The sequence below is a fragment of the Jaculus jaculus genome, unplaced genomic scaffold (assembly GCF_020740685.1).
Source record: "Jaculus jaculus isolate mJacJac1 unplaced genomic scaffold, mJacJac1.mat.Y.cur mat_scaffold_37_1_1805170_arrow_ctg1, whole genome shotgun sequence".
NCBI lineage: Eukaryota > Metazoa > Chordata > Mammalia > Rodentia > Dipodidae > Jaculus > Jaculus jaculus.
This window is the reverse complement of record NW_025423493.1, coordinates 372,592-394,727: the sequence shown is the minus strand read 5'-3', so window position 1 is coordinate 394,727 and position 22,136 is coordinate 372,592. Positions and strand designations below refer to the sequence as shown.

The 22,136-nt window shown below is 37.5% G+C and overlaps 1 protein-coding gene across 1 annotated transcript in view; it reads right to left on the bottom strand.

Moving 5' to 3' along the window:
• The window catches only part of LOC123457336 (zinc finger protein 25-like), a 102,233-nt gene that overhangs the window by 23,519 nt on the left and 56,578 nt on the right, over nt 1–22,136 (bottom strand). Inside the window, exons 2-6 of the mRNA XM_045141316.1 lie at nt 11,937–12,063; nt 9,556–9,648; nt 7,069–7,254; nt 6,088–6,843; nt 5,147–5,250 (exon numbers count right to left, since the gene is read on the bottom strand). Of these exons, the coding sequence (XP_044997251.1) occupies nt 5,147–5,250; nt 6,088–6,843; nt 7,069–7,254; nt 9,556–9,648; nt 11,937–12,063 (1,266 nt within the window). The remainder of the gene's footprint in view (nt 1–5,146; nt 5,251–6,087; nt 6,844–7,068; nt 7,255–9,555; nt 9,649–11,936; nt 12,064–22,136) is intronic.

Sequence of the window (22,136 nt, the reverse complement as noted above, 5' to 3'; positions counted from 1 at the left end):
TTTCCTGTCGTACACCCGATATTGGCCAAGAGATAATGTCCACACACTGCTCATGCCATTGTTTTCCTCTGTTGTGTTGGTTTGATTAAGGTGTCTCACATAAACTTAGGTGTTCTGAATGCTATGTTCCCAAGCCAGTCAATTGGAAATTAAAGCCTCCAGGAAGCAGTGTATTCTTGGGTGTGGGCTAATGGGTGTTAAAGCCAGCTTCCATGTGCCAGTGTTGGGCACACTCTCCTGTTCTGGTTTTCCACCTTATTTTGGCCAGGGGGTGATGTCCACACTCTGAACATGCCATCAACTTCCCCTGCCATCATGGAGATTGCGCTCAAGCCTGTAAGTTGACATAAACCTTTTTCCCCCAAATTTTCTCTTGGTCAGGTCATTTCTTCCCCAGCAATATGAACCTGACTGCATAACCTGCTGTCATGGATCTCCCCCTTGAATCTATAAGCCAAAAGAAAACTTTTGTTTTTATTTCCCCACAGCTGTTCATGGTTGGGTGATTTGTGTCAGCAATGTGAACATGACTGCAACAGTAAAGCTGGTACTGAGAGTGGCATTGCTGCCAGACACCTGACTGTGTGGCTTTCGCCTTTAGAAGCTGATTTTCAAGAGAAATGTAGGATGACTTGAAACCTTGGCCTACAGTTTGATGGACTATGCTGGTAAGAGTTGAAATCCATGGATGCAGTAGGAACTAAGGACTGTGTGGCTTGTGACAGTGAGAAAAAGATTTGCCTGGAATGGGCTAGACATTTTGTGTGAGAGACTTGCTGTTATGTCCATGTCCTAATAACTTGAACAACGTTGCATTACACAGAAATGGACTATTCGGAGCAGAGGGATATGGCATGGGATATGAAACTTCTGCCCATTCAGCTGCAATTAGATGTGAGGTTACAATCTTTCAGATTAGATTGGCTGACTACATTGGGAAACAGAGAGAATTTAGGCTCTTTGAAAGGGCTTGAATGCTCAAGGATTGTCCTGTTCTTCAAAGTCTGCTTTATCATTCCCCTGGTTAACAAACTGACACCACATCTGGTATTGTGGAGTATGAGAAATGCAGGAAAAATGGTCATTGAATTTGCAATGCGTTCTGGTTTTGGTAACAGCCTTTGCCAGTGTGAAGCAGGCTTGCTGAATGTCTGCATGGAGAACCAATGGAACTGTGAGCAAGGACCATGGGTTGCCATGGACAACCACTGGAGATGCTTGGACTATGAGATGTTGTGCTAAGGAGAGCTGCTATCCATGGATAAAGGACTGTGAGTAGTGAAGCTGGAGGGGCAGAACTGGAACTCTAGAGACATATGGCTGAGTAGGATTACCAGATCTAGAGATTTGTCATGGACTAGAGTTGTTCAACCGGGAGCTACAGAGGTTGATGCTCTCTGTGTTTCAATCTTATATTGGTTGAATTTTGTTGTTGTTGTGCTCAATGCCATCTTTTGCGATGCAGGGTGTGACATTCTTTTTGGAGAGTTATTTCTTTTCTTTTTTTGCAATTACAGCTCTGTTAAAAGATATTGGACTATGTTCATGTTTTAACATCATTGGAATTGATAAAAATGTGTGGACTTTTAAAGTTGGACTGAATTCATTTATTTTATATGATTTATGGTTATCAGTTTATGGGGGATATGTATGGACAGAATGTGGTGGTTTGATTCAGGTATCCCCCATAAACTTATGTGTTCTGAATGCTAGTTTCCCAACTGATATTTGGGAATTAATGCCTACTGGAAGAAGTGTATTTTGGGGGGTGGTGGGATTATGGGAATTATAGCCTTGGTCAGCATAAATCTCACTGCAACAGGCACACTGTTTCAAACTATCACACCTTATGAATCATTCCTATAACTGTAGAATATAGCCATACTTCTATCACAAGTGATGTTTTGGATGTATTCTTGCATCTGTTTGCATGGGTTTTCTTTGTAAGTTTTGCTTCTATTTTTAAGAGATTGGCCGTAAAATATTACTGCTTGTTATAGACAAGTTTAACTTATTAGCAAAATCTCTGTTTTAGACATTGAGTGGTTAGATATACCAAGTCTTGACTTAAGACAATGTAAATAGTCAGATCTGGGATTCCTTGTGATCTTCCTTTTGCTGGAATTACACACATGGACAACCACAGTCAGTATTGTAAAATATATCATACATTTATTTTTTTTTTATTTGTAAGGAGAGAAAGAGAGAGAGGGAGAGGGAGAGAGAGAGAGAGAGAGAATATGAATATGAATGCCAGGGCTTTTACATGCTGCAAATGAACTCAAGATGAATGTAACACTTTTTATGTCTTCATGAAGGCACTGTGAAATTAAACATTGGTCCCTGGGCTTTACAGGCAAAGCATTAATCACTGAATAATGTTGCCACCCCCATAAGTAGCATTTTTACATGGATACTGGGGATACAAAGTCACTCTCTCATGCTTACATGGTATGCACTTTACCTAATTAACCATCTTCCAAGTCCTTTAAATCATTTTTGATGATCATATACCAGATATTGTTCTTAAATTCATTACTACTTATATCAATTATACACATTAAAAATGAAATAATAGTTTGGCATAGTGGCAGATGCTTTAAATTCCACACTAAGAAAGCAGAGACAGATGGATCATTATGAGTTGTGGACTGGCTTTAGAGTACATAATGAATTCCAAGTCAGCATGAATTAAAAAGAAACATGAGACTAGAATAGAAACTTTACATGGAAATATCCAAATTTTATTCCTAGACCCATGACTATTTTATGATTACATATGCATTAAATCTGATGTAAAAGTCTCTATAGTCATTAGCAAATATAAAACTCCTATAAAATCCAACAACTCAAGTGAGAAGCCAGAAAGTCTATTAATTTTGAGCTTTGTTAACTGAAAGTACAGTTACCTATTTCCAACACATATTAAACAGTTCCATTGCAAAAAAGAGGGGGGGGGGTACAGCAAGGAAATGGTGAGGCAATACAATTGGGAAAATAAACAAGACGAACTTCAAACCTTACAGCTTTACCCAAGGAACCTGAGGAACGAAAATCACCCGGCCTCAAAATTTAACCCCTCCAGCCCGAAAGGCAGGTTTATGGGGAAATTAAAATATGCCAGCATGAGTAGCGTTGCTTAGGAGCAATTACCAGAAAATCTGAGCAACTACACTGAAATATTTTTCATCTTCATAGCTCTATATTTGTCATCATAGGGTTTCCACATAAGAACTTAAAGACTCTTTCCTGCCTATATTCTATTTCCAAAAGCAATACAAGTTGATTGAACAAAACAGAGCAGTCATATCATTTAGCATTGTCATTACAGACCTCTCATATTTTGAGACTGATCAGGACTACTCATAGTGTTCTAACACGTATCAGTATTCTGATCATCAAAGATGGAAATCTATTAAAGAGTGGCAGTTCAAACAAATTATATTTCTATGCCTTGAAATTCAGATCTTCTAAAAATTTCCTCTGCAAGACAACAAATGACGTATTTTAAATTTTTTTGTTTATTTATTTTTATTTATTTATTTGAGAGTGAGAGAGAAAGGGAGAGAGAGAGAAAATGGGCATGCCAAGCCTTCCAGACACTGCAAACAAACTCCAGACACGTGTGCCACGTTGTGTATCTGCCTAACGTGGGTCCTGGGGAATCGATCCTCGAACCAGGGTCCTAAGGCTTCATAGACAAGAGCTGAACCACTAAGCCATTTCTCCAGCCCAGATGACTTATTTTATATTCAATGTTCTTCAAGTTCCCAGGAACTGGTCAGAACACAGCAAGTAATCATCACACAAAATACAACTGTCAAGATTTCTTGTACCCACACTTCATTTTGCTTTTAGCTTTTCCAAACATCACGATTAGCCATTAAGCTTTGTTTACATCACTGCATGGCTCTTCAAGTGTAAGTTCCTAAATTACTCCATATCTTTCCCACAACCAAATTAAAAATTAGAAAATTGAGATATTTTAGAAATTCACTAAGGTATGACTTAAAGAATAATGTGCATTTTTTCAGATTCATGCATATTATCTGCAAGTTTTTACCATTCATTATATTCATATGATTTTAGAGTTACATGAATTTCTTTATACATAGTAGTCTCTAACTGAGAGATAAAAGCTTTTACATTTCATTACATTTCATTACATTCATTACATTCATTACATTTACATGTTATTTCCATCTGTGTGAATTCTCTGATGCACAGTGACTTATGACTTGGAGAAGAATGTATTCTGACAGTTACATCTATATGGTTTCTGTTTTCTCTCCTATGTGAATCCTCAAAGACAAAATTTGGTTTGACTTCTACAAGAAGCCTTTTTCAAATTTATTATATTATACTGACTTCCCACCTGTGTGTGTTCTCTTATACCTTGTGACTTATGACATCAGTAAAATAGTTTTACCACTTTTAGTATATTCATTTGGCTTTTCACCTGTCTAAAGATGCACACTGAGTTGTGACTTCAGGCAGAAAGCTTTCTCACATTTTTTACATTAATATTCACAAGGAGTTGAATGTGTTTACACATTTATTATATTCATATGGTTGCTTTGCAATGTGAATACTCTGCCACATAGTGTGCTGTGATTTGAAGATGAAAACCTTCCCACACTACAATATTCATATGGAATCTCACCTGGGTGTTCTGTAATGTTTAATAACATTTGAATTAGCAATACAAGCTTTCACATATTCATTATATTCCTATAGCTTCTCACTTTTATGACAACGCTGAAGATTACAAAGATGTTACTTGGCAAGAAAAGCTCTCCCACATTAAGTACACTCATATATCTTTAAACTGAGTGATTTCTGTAGCATAGAGTGAGATGTGTCTTGAAGATGAAGCAATTGACACATTTAGTACATTCATATAAATTCCATTATGTTTCCTAAACTCTTCGTTTGCAAGGAAACCTTTCCTTCATTCATTACATTGATATGGCTTCTCACCTATATGAATTCTGATAGCTACTTAGCAATGACTTATAGATTGAAAGCTTTCCCACATGCAGTTCATTCACATGGCTTTCACCTGTGTGAGTTCTTTGATGCCTAATAAGATGTGACTTGCAGATGAAAGCTTTCCCACATTCAGTACATTTATATGACTTCTCACCTCTGTGACTTCTCTGATGCCTAATAAGATGTGACTTGCGGATGAAGGCTTTTCTACATTTAGTACATTCATATGGCTTCTCACCTGTGTGACTTCTCTGATGCCTAGTAAGATGTGACTTGAAGAAAAAAGCTTTTCCACATTCAGTACATACATATGGCTTCTCACCTGTGTGCCTTCTCTGATGATTTGTGAGATCTGTCTTACGGATGAAGCCTTTTCCACATTGAATACATTTATATGGTTTATCACCTGTGTGGGTTCTCTGATGAATAGTGAGCTGTGAATTGGTGATGAAGGCTGTTGCAGTCTGGGTCGCATTGCTGGTAGAAATCACCCAACCAAGAGTAGCTTCTGGGAAAAAGAGGTTTATTTTGGCTCACAGGCTTGAGGGGAAGCTTCACGATGGCAGGGGAAAACGATGGCATGAGCAGAGGGTGGACATCACCCCCTGGCCAACATAAGATGGACCACAGCAACAGGAGGGTGTGCCAAACACTGGCATGGGGAAACTGGCTATAAAGCCCATAAGCCCGCCCCCAACAATACACTCCCTCCAGGAGGCATTAATTCCCAAATCTCCATCATCTGGGAACCTAGCATTCAGAACACCTAAGTTTATGGGAGACACCTGAATCAAACCACCACAAAGGCTTTCCCACATTCAGTACATTCATATGGCTTCTCACCTGTATGAATTCTCCAATGAATCATTAGGTCTGACCTGAAGAGGTAAGCTTTCTGGCACTCAGTACATTCATGTGGCTTTTCACCTATGTGACGTCTCTGATGCCTAGTAAGATGGGACTTGCAGATGAAGGCTTTCCCACATTCAGTACATTCGTATGGCTTCTCACCAGTGTGACTTCTCTGGTGCATAATAAGATATGACTTGCTGATGAAGGCTTTCCCACATTCAGTACATTCGTATAGCTTCTCACCTGTGTGACTTCTCTGATGTCTTGTGAGATCTGGCTTGCGGATGAAGCCTTTTCCACATTGAATACATTTATATTGTTTACCACCTTTGTCGGTTCCCTGATGAATAGTGAGCTGTGAATTGGTGATTAAGGCTTTCCTACATTCATTACATTTATATGGTGCTTCACCTGTATGAGTACTGCAATGATTCATTAGGTGTGACTTGGAGATGTGAGCTTTCTGGCACTCAGTACATTCATTTGGCTTCTCAACTGTGTGAGTTCTCTGATGATTAGTGAGACTTGACTTGTAGAAGAATGCTTTCCCACATTGGGTACATTCATATGGCTTCTTACCTATGTGAGTTATCTGATCCCTAGTAAGAAGTGACTTGTGGATGAAGTCTTTCCCACATTTAGTACATTCATATGGCTCCTCACCTGTGTGACTTCTCTGATGCCTAATAAGATCTGAATTATAGATGAAGTATTTTCCACATTCAATACATTTATATGGTTTCTTACCTGTGTGAGTTCTATCATGATTAGTGACATGTGTCTTGCAGATTAAGCCCTTTCCACATTCAATACATTCATATGGCTTCTCACCTATGTCAGTTATCTGATGACTGGTGAGCTGTGACATGGAGATGAAAGCTTTCCCATATTCAGTGCATCCATATGACTTTTCACCTGTGTGTTCTCGATGATGCACAGTGAGAGGTGACTGGGTGATGTAAGCTTTTCCACATTCATTACATTCATAAGCGTTCTCACCTGTGTCAATTCAATGATGCTTATTAGGATCTGAGATTAAAACGGAGGCTTTCCCACATGCAGTACATTCATATGGTTTACTGAGATGTGACTTGGATATGAACACTATCCCACATTTGCTACATTTGTATGGCTTATAACTTCTATGAGTTTCATAATGCCTAGCGAGATGTGACTGGGTGAGGTAAGCTTTTCCACATACATCACAGTCATAAGGTTTGTTACCTGTTTGAGTTCTCTGATGATTAGTGAGGTGTGACTTGGAGATAAAAGTTGTCCTACATTCACACAGCTTGTCACCTGTGTTTGTTCCTTGATAACATATCTGATGCAACTTCTGGTAAACGGTGTTCTGGAATTGTTTAAAATCATCAGTCTCTGGCCACTGCATTTTGTGTTGAGTTTTCAATTCTGAGAAATAAAAGTAAACTTATTACATTTAAAATACTAAACAAAAATTTGACCCACTAGGGCTTCCTAGTATTTCGTAGAGTATTTTCAATGGACTTCTTTACTATTTTCTGTGGAGAGTTTCTTGAATGGGGCATATCTTACACAACAAAGGGAAAAGTCAGCAAATGTTTTCCTAATTAGCAGAATTTTTAGAGACCTATAAGTGAGATGACCATTTTGTTTGTTTTCTTGCCTCCTTAATAAGTTCTGGTCTAATTTTTTTTGAAGACAGAAACTCTCTCAGATAAGGCTTATTTAACAAATTAATTTTCAGTGAAATAACTGATTGGATATGAAGAAAATTTTTACTTTCCACTGGCAGCTACTTTATATATGTTTATATATAAACTACTACTATATATAGCTACTATACTATATATAGCTACTATATATGTTTATATGTGAATCTGTTTGTGCGTTTGGAAATGTGTGTTACCAAATGCATGCTTTCTGATAATAAGTCAAGCTTGGGTGTACGTCTTTGCCTTTAACTTTGTTTAACTGTGCCTCCTGTTGTAAAATACTGTGTATGCAATAATGATGCACTAGGAGATTTCAGGGATTCTCAATATCCTGGTTGATTATGGGGATCTGAACATGATTACACCAAAAGCATATTAACGCTCTGATTGAGCTCCCCAGCCACTACTGCATTTCATAATGACTGTGGACCTGATTGTTTTATATTTTTTAAAATACTATTATCTAATTATAATACTAGATGAGCACAGTTTTCAATCATTATTGTTCTGAATGAAGGAGAAAAGGAGAAGCATGATGATATAGAAAAAAAAAGTTTGCATGAAAAAGAAGAAAAACAAACCACATTAGGATATGAAAACAAAATAAGAGTAATTAAATGAATATGAAAAGTTTCACAACATGAGTAAAATGAAAAGAAAGCTATTAATGCAGATAAACAGTTTAAAAATAAGGAGAAAAGAACAAATTGGACAACAGCTATATTCTCTCTGCAAGTGGTTGTGGGCAGAAATAATGGGGGTTCATCTGTAGACTGATATAGTCATTCTGTGCTCACTGTTGATGTTGGCAGTATATATGCATTGATGGATGGACCCTTAAGTAAAGTCAATGGCAGGTGCACAGGCAAATAAAATTGTATTTTCATATAAAAAGCAACTAGAAAACCTTGAGATTGATATAACAGGCAGAGTCCTAAATTTATTCCATATACAGGCAAAAATAAAAGGCCTCTCCCATATGTATCAGACAGTAAAAAGCCAGAAGCAAGGACTATTAGTTCAATTCAGGGATTTAAGTACCCAAGCAAAAATCAAGTACTTGTGGTAAGTGGAAGGATCCACCCATATAATTGACCCTATTTTATAATTTTCAGAGTCATTTTACAACTAAACCTGTGACATTATAATGAATGGCTAAAGGCCACATAACATAATCAATATAGGTATAGCATTCCCTATACCTTGAACATCAATAAATAATATGGTTGACTCTTCACCATGAAGGGTGAGAACACCAAAACTTCCCTCCTTTCATTCTGTAGTGTAAAACTTGATCAGCAATTCTCCATTTGGTCCTGTCAGATTGAGTATTTCTTCTTTTAGTCATCTCCCACACATAAATATTGAATGTGTAAAGATTCCCTGGATTACCCATTTTGAGGTTTCAAAAATTTCAAATGGTTAATTGTACATTTCTCTAATATGAGTCTGCTGTTACGGAGTAAGTGACAGTCATACTGGTGTGAATCTCTAGAATTAACACCTGCAAGAGACACATATTTCTAATAACCCTACAGATACCACTCTTTCTCATTTCTTCTCCTGGAATCTCTGGTGCTGTCTTTTTTCAGTAACTTCTAAATTTCCCAGGTGGTAGTAAATATAATTATGTTAAATACTTTCTTCGTGTCAACATTGTGAGCAGAACCACCATTATAGAATTGTATACTTGAATAATTTTTTTTTTCCTTAAGGTGTTTCTTCTAAGGATTTTTATCACAGCAGTGAAAGTTACTAATGACATTATCATACTGAAACATACAGAAAATGGTCAGTTAACAAAATAGTACAATATCTAACACACATTTTCCTAGACCACCTAAACAGGGAATTAAATTTTGGAATGCATAAAGAAAGCATTCTTCAATATCAGGAAAAGAGTAGAAATTTCTCCATGTCATAAAAGGTGTGTGATTCACAGTAATAAAATTTATCATGACAATTCATGATGAGTTCTCATCTCACTGACCTACATTACAATTATGCATTTACTTGCCTGGAAGCCTCTGAATTGAGCATTCTAATACAGTCCATGGTGCAAATCCATGCTCCAACTTGAAGATCAAATCTGGTTTGGTCATACAGTTCCCTGTCATAGGGAAATAATGTGAAAATTGTGTCAATATGTTACATTAGGTGGACTTCTGTAAGACAAAAGCAGCATTTCTACAAATGACCTCTATTAGGTGAACTGCAAATTTACCTGGTGTTCATTAACTGGAATATTTGCCTGAAATGACATTGAAGATATTTCCTTCATGTGACTGAACAGCATATATAACACAATGATTTTTTTAATTTTTATTTATTTATTAATTTATTTTTTACAAGATATGGACTCACTCTAGCCCATGCTGGCCAAGAACAGACACTACCCCAAGACTGGCCTCATAGTTGTGGACGTCTTTCTAACTCTGCCTCACACTTTTAGGGACAAAAATCTTAAACAATAATTCAAAAACAAAACATTAAGTATATAGAGCATAATGGTAGGGGAACATAATGAAACTAGAAAGAACCCACTCAAGCCAGATAACCAAGGTAGTGCATGCATGTGCAGTTTGTTTGCAGTGGCTGAAAGCCCTGGCACACTGATTCTGTCTATATGCTTTATCCTCTCTCTCTCTATCTCTCTTAAATTAATCAGTAAAGATTAAAAAGTAAATAAAACAGAAAACAGGATTCAGAACGAAATTGTTAAAGCTGAGCCAAAAATTGCATTACTATTTAAAGATACCTTAGGAAATTAAGAAATCACAAAGATTATTAGGAAAGAATGGCCTCAGGATTTATAAGAATTGCCCTTAAGTAATTGAATGTATATTATAACCATGTTCTAGACACCAATGAAATTCAAATAATTTGAAGAGGGCCACTGAGCAAAGCACATGAATACCCTTACACACACACACACACACACACACACACACACACACACACACACAAATAAATTTAAAGAAAAATAAATATTTCCATAAATCAACACAGGACTATAATGTATCAAGTAATGTTATATATAACAGAGGGCCTCAATGTACTTATCCATCACTCTTCAAATCTCAGTGATGAGAAACAGCTTACTGGTAGAACACTTTTCCAAGATGTATGAACTGCTAAGTTCAATTCAAAGCATAAAGAAAAAAAAAAAAGGTAAAACCTTAGCCTAAGATATATGAACAGTGCAGTAAACAAAGTCCATACAAGTCACAAGAGACAGTAGAAAAATGTCCTTGTCTGGAGGTCAAATGTATAGACATAGAAAAAAAAAGACTCTAAGGAGAAATTGATCCAGGTGTGGTGGCACACCACTTCACCACAAACAACTGGGTACCTGAGGTAGGAAAATTACTAAGATTTTGAGGACATACATGGCAACAGAGTGAACTCCAGGATACCCTAGGGTAGAGTGAGATCCAGTCTCCAAATAAAAAGAAAACATTAACAATGGTGGTATGCATATAATTGTAGGGTATTATATAAAGTAATAAAGCTATTTCCTCTGGTTATGAATTGACTGTCATCATCTCAAATCAGAGCAGCTCTCCTTACCTCTGAGAGATTTTCATCACAGTCATTTCAAAGAAATCAAGAATGCTGAAACACTTACATAAGTCTATGTTAATGGGAATTGGCAATCAACACTCAACAACCAGAATTAAATGCTATACATTTCTCACTTGATATTCTAATTGGTAATGTGTAAAGAAGCAATATGAACACATGAGGGTTTTCATATTTTTGGCAATAAAAATGTGTATCATAGAAGAATTTGCTTTCTATGTAACCAAATAAGCTCACTCAGAGAGGGGAATTTATAATTTTTCCGTTAGGTTATCACATCCCTCTGTAATTAAAGTGAATAGATTTGTTTTCTGTACTCGCCCCAAAAATTGATGGGGTATAAATGAAATATGACAAACTCAGAAACAAAAATCCTGCATGTTCTTATTATACATACAATTCCAAGTTTACATAATAGAGGTAGAAAGTATAACAAGTAATTACAATGTGGAAAAGGAGTAGAAGAGATAGAATGATTATAGTTAGAATTAACTGGGTGCAATGGGAAGAAATAACTTTTTATGTTGTATAGCACAGAAGTAAATTAGCATGCTTCTGGCAACAATTATATTAGGATTTCAAAATAGCTAGTAGAATTTTTGAGTGTTCCCCATACAACTAATGCCTGATCTGACAGACTCTTGTCATTACATGTGTGTACTCTAAAACCACTTTGTTCTATATAATATGTTCCATTAAGTATGTCAGTTTAAGAGTAAAATATCAAAACAATACTAAATATTAGTAATTATGACTATATTCATCAACCAAAAAGAAAGGAATTGCTACTCAGAAACTCATGGGAGTTTAGCTCACCCAAGAACATCAGGCTGCTGTAGTTCTCCAGCATCACATGTCTGTAGAGGTTTTGCTGAAGAATACCCAGGTGCTGCCACTCTTGCCAGGTGAAGTCCACAGCGACGTCTTCAAATGACACCAGTTGCTATAATGAGATATTTCTCTTCAACCCAAGACTACAAAAGAGGGTCTAGTAAACTGGACTTCATGCTTCTATGTGTCTCTTGGTAGGGACTTATTCAATAAGCACAAAGTTTGTATGCTGTATCATGAAAGAAAAGACTCAAAACTAATATCATTCCTGCACATTGCTATAGTGTTTCAATTAAATCAGGTTTTGTTTTTCTTTTTGTTTTGTTGGTGGTGGCTGTTTGGAATTCACTATGTAATCTCAGGTTTGCCTGGAACTCACAGCAATCCTCCTTCTTCAGCCTCCCAAGTGCTAGGATTAAAGGCTTGTGGCACCATTCCTGGTGTAAGATTATAATTAATTTTAATGAACATACGATGGAATGGAAAGGCATATATTAGGGCTTGTATCATAACATTGTGGTGTACTGTCTGCCCAGAAGATACAAGGCTATGGGTTCAATTCTTAACACTAATAGTGGAATAGAAGCTCTTAATAAAGTTGAGGATTTTGACTCCATTTGGATGGAGTCTGATCATCAATGTTGGGGTCATGATAAATATGGCAAAACTGAAAGGATTCTGTGCAAACAACCAAATATTAATTCAAAATCAAATATATTATAAACAATAGGTTAAAGGTGTTTTGTTTTGCCACCAATGTACCATGTAGCATCAGTCAACATTACTGTAGTTTATGTTGGGAATCCATACATTGAATTGTGCATGCCACTATGCCATGCAACTGCAATCCAATGAACACACACAATCTGAAACATCTTCGCTCACAAGTATGTTACAAATAGTGCTAATACAATAGGACACTTTCTCTTCTCTTGAAACTTAATGATTTACTAACAGATAAATGGTATATAAAGCCTATTTCTCTCCTAGCTAGTAATTTATATGTTAAAATAGAGATAGCAGAAATACTTTAGAGAAAGATATTGTTGTATACAGAACCAATGAGTTGTTATTAGAAATATTCAGGGACAGGGTAGGTTGTCTTCCACTGACTATTAGCCATAAAACCCACTGATGTCAGAGAATACTTCAAGCATTACCAAGACCCTTAGTTATCCTCCAGAACCAGTTGGTAAGACTCTATTGCTAAAGACTCCACATGTATGAGATGCAGTACTCTGGGAAATCAAGCTGCAGCAGAGATGGAAGCCTTCTCCCATTTAGCTGGCTATCAATGTACTAGGAAGAGCTAAGTAAACTGTTGGGAGAGAAAAGTAATCAATAGCGTTACCCTGTGGTGACCATGCAAGTTTTACTAATGGTCAACCAGGTCAAATGCATCAATTGGTACAATAGTGCTATGTCCTTTATGAGGGAGATCAAATGGTCTCTCATTAGACTTGAAGCCTTCTCCATAAGAGGGAATTTCTACCTGGTACTGAATATTTAATCAAATGTCCCTAGCTTGGGGGGAGGGTGGTATTGCTGTTGCTTTCACACTGCTGGCAAAGAAACAGCCAAGAGCAGCTTGTGGGGAAAAGGGGGATTATTTTGGCTTACAGACTTGAGGTGAAGCTCCAAAGTGGCAGGCAAATATAATGTAACCAGCAGAGGGTGGACTTCACCTCCTGGACAACATTAGATGCAGAACAAACACTGCAAAGGGAAAGGTGGCTATAACAATACAGTGCCTCCAGGAGGCTTCAGTTGTCAAATTGCCAGCAGGTTGGGACACAAGCATTCAGAACACCTAAGTTTATAGGAAACGCTTGAATCATATCATCACAGCAGGCCATAATTCTAGAGAAGAACTACTTCTCTTGTATTGTTAACTTGATATATTATTCCTACCAACCTATCCTCTAAATATGTTTATGCCTCCTTCTTCATATAGCAGTTACCCCTGGGTAGATTCAAGAAACAACAAATTGCTGATAATTGATAGTAGAATGTTCAGTAGTGAATGAGACAGCACTAGCAAATACTCCAAGGCTGAGGAACCATTGTGGAAGAGGTGGGTGAAGAATTGTGAGAGCTAGGCATGGTGGTACACACCTTTAGTCCCCAAACTAGGGAGGTAAATGTAGGAGGATCACCATCAGTTTGAGGGCATGCTGTGAATACATAGTGAATTTCAGGGTAGCTGGGACTACAGTGAGACTCTACATCTAAAATCCAAAAAAATAAAGAATTGTAAGTGTCAAAATTCCAGACAAAAATTGTTCTTGACATTAATAACCTCATAGTGGCTGATGCTATCTGCATGAAACCTGCAAAATAAGTGGGAAATAAATGACTAAAATAGAAGAGAGACCAATTGGAAAGAAGAAGGGAATCAATGCAGGTAGGATTTTGGAGGAAGAAAATAGAGGGTGGTGGGAGATTTTTATCATGGTGCACTGGATATATTTGGGCAGTTACAAATAAAGAAGTTTTCAAAAGTAGTACTTTCCCCATTATTACTCAGCATTTAAATATGAAACTGCTATATAGCTGTATAAAGTGGTTAGATAATGAAATTCATCTGCTATTATACAATAGTGTATGCTTTAATCAATGGGATCTCAGATAACTCCAGGTCATACATAGTAGGCAATCTTTTGAACCATCCTTCAAACAACAATCTCAATAAACTCTTGCAAAATATTTTCAATAGGCAATCTAAATTTTCAACCTAGAAGCCCTGAACAATTAGTAACTCCAACTCTGACATGTGTAGCCAGTGATGAAGTTCATGGCATTCCAGTTCTGTCTATAGCTGAGCTGCTTACAGTCTGGTGAACACTCTATCCAAAGGCCTTGCTACTTTTATTTTAGTCCTGGTTTACCAATAAAATCCTGTGGTTTCTAATGCAACTGATTGTTTATCTAGGTCATCGCCCCAATGGCCTACATTTAGAGCTCCATGTTACTTAGGTACCATGTCAAAAAATGCAGCAAATCCAATGATCATTTCATTCCTGTGGTGGATGTTTCATAGTACTGGATGGACTATGAAATTTGTAAATTTGTTGGGAATAAAGATGAATTTGAACAGCAGGACAAAATAGCCTAAATATCCATGACCTCATAATGCCTGACACAACATACAAAAGAGACTAATTGAGAGGGGGAGGGGATATGATGGAAGCTGGAACTGCAAAGGGGAAAGTGAGATGGAGGGAATTACCATAGTTCATTGTCTACAACTATGGCAGTTGTCAATAAATAAATACAATAAAATAAAAGACATAGAGACTTCCAGTTAAGATGGCAGCATAGGTACCACGCCAAAGGACCCTAGGGAGGAAAAAGACCAAAAAAAACAGCAAATACACACTTTTACTAAAAAGTGAGGTGTATAGGAAATTGAAGCGCTAGCGGAGAAGTAGAAGAGATCCAGAGCATCCGGAGCCCGCATAGGCCGGCAAAAGTGGCCCCAGCAGCTCCGGCAACCATGGGGGCGGCAGCACAACAGAAAGCCACCAAGCTCGGCTCCAGCCACAGGAAAAGCCAGGTGCGGGGATTTTCCACTCACACCAGCGCTCTCCGCAAATCAGGAAACATGAAGAGAGAGGCAGTGAGCAACGGAGGAACAGACCACGAGGTAGAAGAACACTTGGAGCAGCTAAAGAACCAGAGCAGCTGTGGCTCGTCCCCTCCCCCACCACCTGAGTCCAGGCCCAGCGAACAGAGCAGCGGGACCTGGCCACGCCAACTTGGGCCGTGGAACTCAAGCAGGAGCAGAGTTCGGCAGCAACATCAGTGGCTCTGGAACCAGTAACAGCAGCCCCAGCAGTAGTAGATCCAGCAGCAGCAGCTGCAGCGGCACACCCAGCAGTGGAAGCAGAGGCAGTGGACCCAGGAGCAGCAGCTTCAGCAGCAGCAGTGACTCCAGCAATGGCAGCTACAGCAGCAGCAGAGACAGTAGCAGCAGTGGGCCCAGCAGCAGCGGCTACAGACCCAGCAGCGGCAGCTTTAGCAGCAGCAGTTCCAGCAGCAGGGGTGCTGATCTGCAGGGCCACACTTGCCAGGCTTGGTTTGCCCTGCAGGAAAAGTCAGTGCCCAGCTCCAGAAATCAGAACAGCAGCACGACGACCCAGGCAGCAACTTGAATGAGACCAAAATCATCCAAGGTAACTGGGATTACACCAGGAAAGGGTCTCACTTGGTCACAAGCTGACTTGGATCCCACAACAGACCTGAAATCTTAACCTCTTTGTTGACAGAGGATCTGGTTGTTATAATAAGTACTCCTGTATACATAATTGGGGCTGTTTTTGATTGAATGTGTACAGTGTTTAGTTAAATTTTAGAATCTACCTGTATTTATTCCACTCAGCCTGATTGAATACTCCCATACCAGGGAAACTCAACCCCTAGAACACCTTTGTAGATACTGTGAGAGTCTTAAGAGCCACACCTAACACCTTAAGCTCCTACCCTGAAAATATATAACATCAGATGAATTGATACATCTAAGAATACCCAGTTAGCTAGAAAATCCAAGCTTTAACTTAATCCAAGATGCAAAAGTATATACATTATAACACAAGAAACACTAAAAAGCAAGACGGTATAAATACACCTAAAAGTATTAATGCATCAGAAATGTCCTCCAGTGAGAATGAGTTAGAGCAAATGCCTAAGAGTTCAAAAGAATGATTGTAAATATGTTTAAAGCGGTCAAAGAACAAATCAAAAGGATCAAAGAAGAAATCAAAGAGGAAATCAAAGAAGACGCAGGACACCAATTTAATGAAATAAAGAAGGCAATACAAGACATAAATAAGGAAATAGAAATAATAAAGAAAAAACAGTCAGAATTACTAGCAATGAAGAACACAGTTAATGAAATAAAACACTCTGTAGAAAACCTCACCAGTAGATGGATGAGGGAGAGGACAGAATATCTAAGCTAGAAGACCAGGTAGCACATCTAATACAGTCCAACAAGGAGAAAGACAAACTTATAGAAAAGTATGAGTGGGAATTTCAAGATATTCGGGAGACTATGAAAAGATCAAATATAAGAATTCAGGGCATAGTAGAAGGAGAAGAATTCCACTCCAAAGGCATAGTAGGAGTATTCAACACAATCAGAAGAAAATTTCCCCCAATTTGGCAAAGAGGTGCCAATGCAGATAAAGGAAGCCTTTAGAACCCCAGCCAGACAAAACCAGGAAAGAACCTCTCCTCACCATATTATAATCAAACTTACAAACACACAAACCAAAGAAAAAATATTGAAAGCAGTTAGAGAGAAAAATCAAGTTACCTACAAGGGCAACCTCATCAGGATTACACCAGATTATTCAACACAAGCTTTAAATCAAGAAGGGCTTGGAGTGATATATTCCAAGTTCTGAAAGGTAACAACTGTCAACCAAGGTTACTTTATCCTGCAAAGTTATCCATTCAAATAGAGGGAGAAATGAAGACATTCGATGACAAAAGCAGGTTAAAGGAGTATTTGAAGACAAAACCAGGTCTACAGAAAATATTTGATAGGATCCTCCATGCTGAAGAAAAGGAAAAGAACACATATAAGGAACAAAGAAAAAAAAAGTAATACTCAAATACTAGTTAACACAAGAGAGCACAAGTAGAACTGGAACTACACACACACAAAAAAAATGGCAAACATAAATACACACTTTTCAATAATATCTCTTAATATCAACAGCCTCAATGCCCCAATGAAAAGACATAGGTTTGCAGACTGGGTTAAAAAGCAGGATCCTACAATTTCTTGTGTCCAAGAAACTCACCTTTCTACAAAGGATAGACATTATCATAGGGTGAAAGGTTAGAAAATGATGTTTCAAGCAAATGGCCCTAGATAGCAAGCAGGTGTTGCTATCCTAATAGCTGATAAGGTAGACTTCAGTCCACCATTAGTCAAGAAAGATAAGGAAGGTCACTTTATATTGATTAAGGGCACACTCCAACAGGAGGGCATTACAATCCCAAACATATATGCACCTAACATGGAGGCGCCCAAATTCACCAAACAAACACTATTAGAACTAAGGTCACAGATAACACCAAACACAATGGTGGTGGGTGACTTTAACACTCCACTCTCATCAACTGACAGGTCATCCCAGGAAAAAATAAACAGGCATCTGGACTAAATGAGGTCATATAAAGAATGGACCTAACAGATATATACAGGACATTTCATCCAAAGGCTACAGAATATGCATTCTTTTCAGCAGCACATGGAACGTTCTCTAAAAATAGACCATTTATTAGGACACAAAGCAAATCTTAACAAATTCAAGAAAACTGAAATAATTCCTTGCATTCTATCTGACCACAATGGAATTAAACTACAAATCAGTAGCAAGAAAGGCTATAAAGCATATACAAAATCATGGAAACTAAACAATACACTACTAAATGATGAATGGGTCAATGAAGAAATCAAGAAGGAAATCAAAAAATGTAAAGGCTCAAACAATAATGAGAACACAACATATCAAAAGTTCTGAGACACAATGAAGACAGTTCTAAGAGGTAAATTTATAGCTTTAAGTCCCTATATTAAGAAATTTGCAATGTTGCAAGTAAATGACCTATGGCTTCAACATAAAGCCTTGGATAAAGAAGAACAAGGCAAACCAACAATCAGTAAAAGGGAAGAAATAATAAAGATTAGGGCAGAAATTAATGAAAGAGAAACCAAAAAAAAAAAAAAAAAATCCAAAGAATCAATGAAACAAAGAGTTGGTTCTTTAAAAGGATAAGCAAGATTGATAAACCCTCAGCAAATCTGACTAAAAGAAAGAGAGAAGAGACACAAATTAATAAAATCAGAGATGAGCAAGGTAACATCACAACAGATTCCAGAGAAATTCAAAAAAATCATAGGGACATACTATAAAAGCATATACTCCACAAAGTATGTAAATCTGAAAGAAATGGATGATTTCCTTGATTTATATGACCTACCTAAATTAAATCAAAATGAGATTAATCACTTAAATAGACCTATAACAAACATGGAGATCCGAACAGTTATCAATAATCTCCCAACTAAAAAAAGCCCAGGCCCAGATGGAATCACTGCTGAATTTTACCAGACTTTTAAGGAAGAACTAACACCACTGCTTCTTAAGCTTTTCCAGGAAATAGAAAAAGAAGGAATTCTACCAAACTCCTTCTATGAGGCCAGCATCACGCTGATACCAAAACTAGACAAAGACAGAATAAAAAAAGAAAATTATAGACCAATCTCCCTCATGAACATAGATGCAAAAATTCTCAATAAAATATTGACAAACAGAATACAATCAAAAAATGGGCTATGGAGCTAAATAGAGAGTTCTCAAAGGAAGATATGCGAATGACATATAAGCATCTAAAAAAATGTTCTACCTCACTAGTCATCAGGGAAATGCAGATTAAAACTACATTGAGATTCCATCTCACTCCTGTCAGAATGGCTAGCATCATGAAAACAAATGATCATAAATGTTGGCAGGGATGTGGAAAAAGAGGAACACTTCTACACTGCTGGTAGGAATGCAATCTGGTCCAGCCATTGTGGAAATCAGTGTGGAGGTTCCTAAAACAGCTAAAGATTGATCTACCATATGACCCAGCTATAGCACTTTTTGCATATATCCTAAAGAGTCATCTCATTTCCTTAGAAGTACGTGCTCAACCATGTTTATTGATGCTCAATTTATAATAGCTGGGAAATGGAACCAGATTAGATGTCCCTCAACTGATGAGTGGATAATGAAGATATGGCACATTTATACAATGGAGTTGTACTCAGCGGTAAAGAAAAATGAAGTTATTAAATTTGCAGAAATATAGATGGATCAGGAAAGGATTATATAAGTGAAGTAACCCAGAAAGCCAAGCACCACATATTCTCCCTCATATGTGGATCCTAGCTACAGATGATTGGGCTTCTGCATCAGAAGGAAAATAGTACCAGAAGCCAGCAAGTTAAAAAAGAGATATAAAGGGAAGAGAAAGGAAGGGAGGATGGTACTTAATAGGTTGGTATTGTATATATGTAAGTAGAATGATTGAGATGGGGAGCTAATTTGTTGGAGAATGGAATTTCAAAGGGGAAAGTGCAGGGTAGGGGAGGGAGGATATTAACATGGGACATTTTTTGTAATCATGGAAAATGTTAATAAAAATCGTGGAAAGATAAAAATAAAAATTAAAACACAGGGCTGGAGAGATGGCTTAGTAGTTGTGAAGCCTAAGGACCCCGGTTCGAGGCTCGGTTCCCCAGGTCCCACGTTAGCCAGATGCACAAGGGGGCGCACGCGTCTGGAGTTCGTTTGCAGAGGCTGGAAGCCCTGGTGCACCCATTCTCTCTCTCTCCCTCTATCTGTCTTTCTCTCTGTGTCTGTCACTCTCAAATAATTTTTTTTTAATTTTTTGTTCATTATTTAATTATTTGAGTCTGTCACTCTCAAATAAATTTTTTTTAATTTTTTTGTTCATTATCTATTTGTGTCTGTCACTCTCAAATAAATTTTGTTTTGTTCATTATTTATTTATTTGTGTCTGTCACTCTCAAATAATTTTTTTTAATTTTTTTGTTCAATATTTATTTGTGTCTGTCAGTCTCAAATAAATTTTTTTTAAATTTTTTTTTGTTCATTATTTATTTATTTATTTGAGAGTGACAGACACCAAGAGAAAGAAAGATAGAGGGAGAGAGAGAGAATGGGTGCACCAGGGCTTCCAGCCACTGCAAACGAACTCCAGACGCGTGCGCCCCCTTGTGCATCTGGCTAACGTGGGACCTGGGGAACCGAGCCTCAAACCGGGGTCCTTAGGTTTCAAAGGCAAACGCTTAACCACTAAGCCATCTCTCCAGCCTTCAAATAAATTTTTTAAAAAATGGACAAAAAACTTAAAAAATACATAAAAGTATTCCTCCAAGTATTTTCTAAGTTCCTTTAGCCTGTTTTTGTTGTAGAATGTCCTATTTTTTTGTCAATTTGGATAGGTAGCTTTGAAGGATAAAGTGATCTTGGTTGACAGTTGTTATCTTTCAGAACTTGGAATACATCATTCCAAGCCCTTCTGCCTTTCAGAGTTTGTGTTGAGTAATCTACAGTTTTTCTAATAGGCTTGCCTTTGTAGGTGACTAACTTCTCTCTAACTACTTTCAATATATTTTCTTTGGTTTGTTTGTTTCGTAGTTTAGTTATAACATAGTGAGGAGAGGTTCTTTCCATATTTTGTATGTTTGTTGTTCTAAAAGCTTCTTGGCATTTCTTTCCCAATTTGGGGAAATTTTTCTTCTATGATTTTGTTGAAAACATGTACTAAGCCTCTGGATTGAAATTCTTCTCTTTCTGTTATAACCTTTTTTTTTTTTTTTTTAATTTTCATTAACATTTTCCATGATTATAAAATATATCCCATGGTAATTTCCTCCCTCCCCACCCCCACACTTTCCCATTTGAAATTCCATTCTCCATCATATTTCCTCCCCATTACAATCATTGTAATTACATATATACAATATCAACCTATTAAGTATCCTCCTCCCTTCCTTTCTCCACCCTTTATGTCTCCTTTTCAACTTACTGGCCTCTGCTACTAAGTATTTTCATTCTCACACAGAAGCCCAGTCATCTGTAGCTATGAGAGAGAACATGTGGCGCTTGGCTTTCTGGGCCTGGGTTACCTGACTTAGTATAATACTTTCCAGGTCCATCCATTTTTCTGCAAATTTCATAACTTCATTTTTCTTTACTGCTGAGTAGAACTCCATTGTATAAATGTGCCACATCTTCATCATCCACTCTTCTGTTGAGGGACATCTAGGCTGGTTCCATTTCCCAGCTATTATAAATTGAGCAGCAATAAACATGGTTGAGCATGTACTTCTAAGGAAATGAGATGAGTCCTTAGGATATATGCCTAGGAGTGCTATAGCTGGGTCATATGGTAGATCAATCTCTAGCTGTTTTAGGAACCTCCACACTGTTTTCCACAATGGCTGGACCAGATTGCATTCCCACCAGCAGTGCAGAAGGGTTCCTTTTTTTCCACATCCCCGTGACTTTTGCATCCTGAATTGATTTGATGCTTGGGTTTTCTATTTATTTCCAGTGTTCTCAGATGTGGCAGTTCACCTCTATATACCCTCAGGAT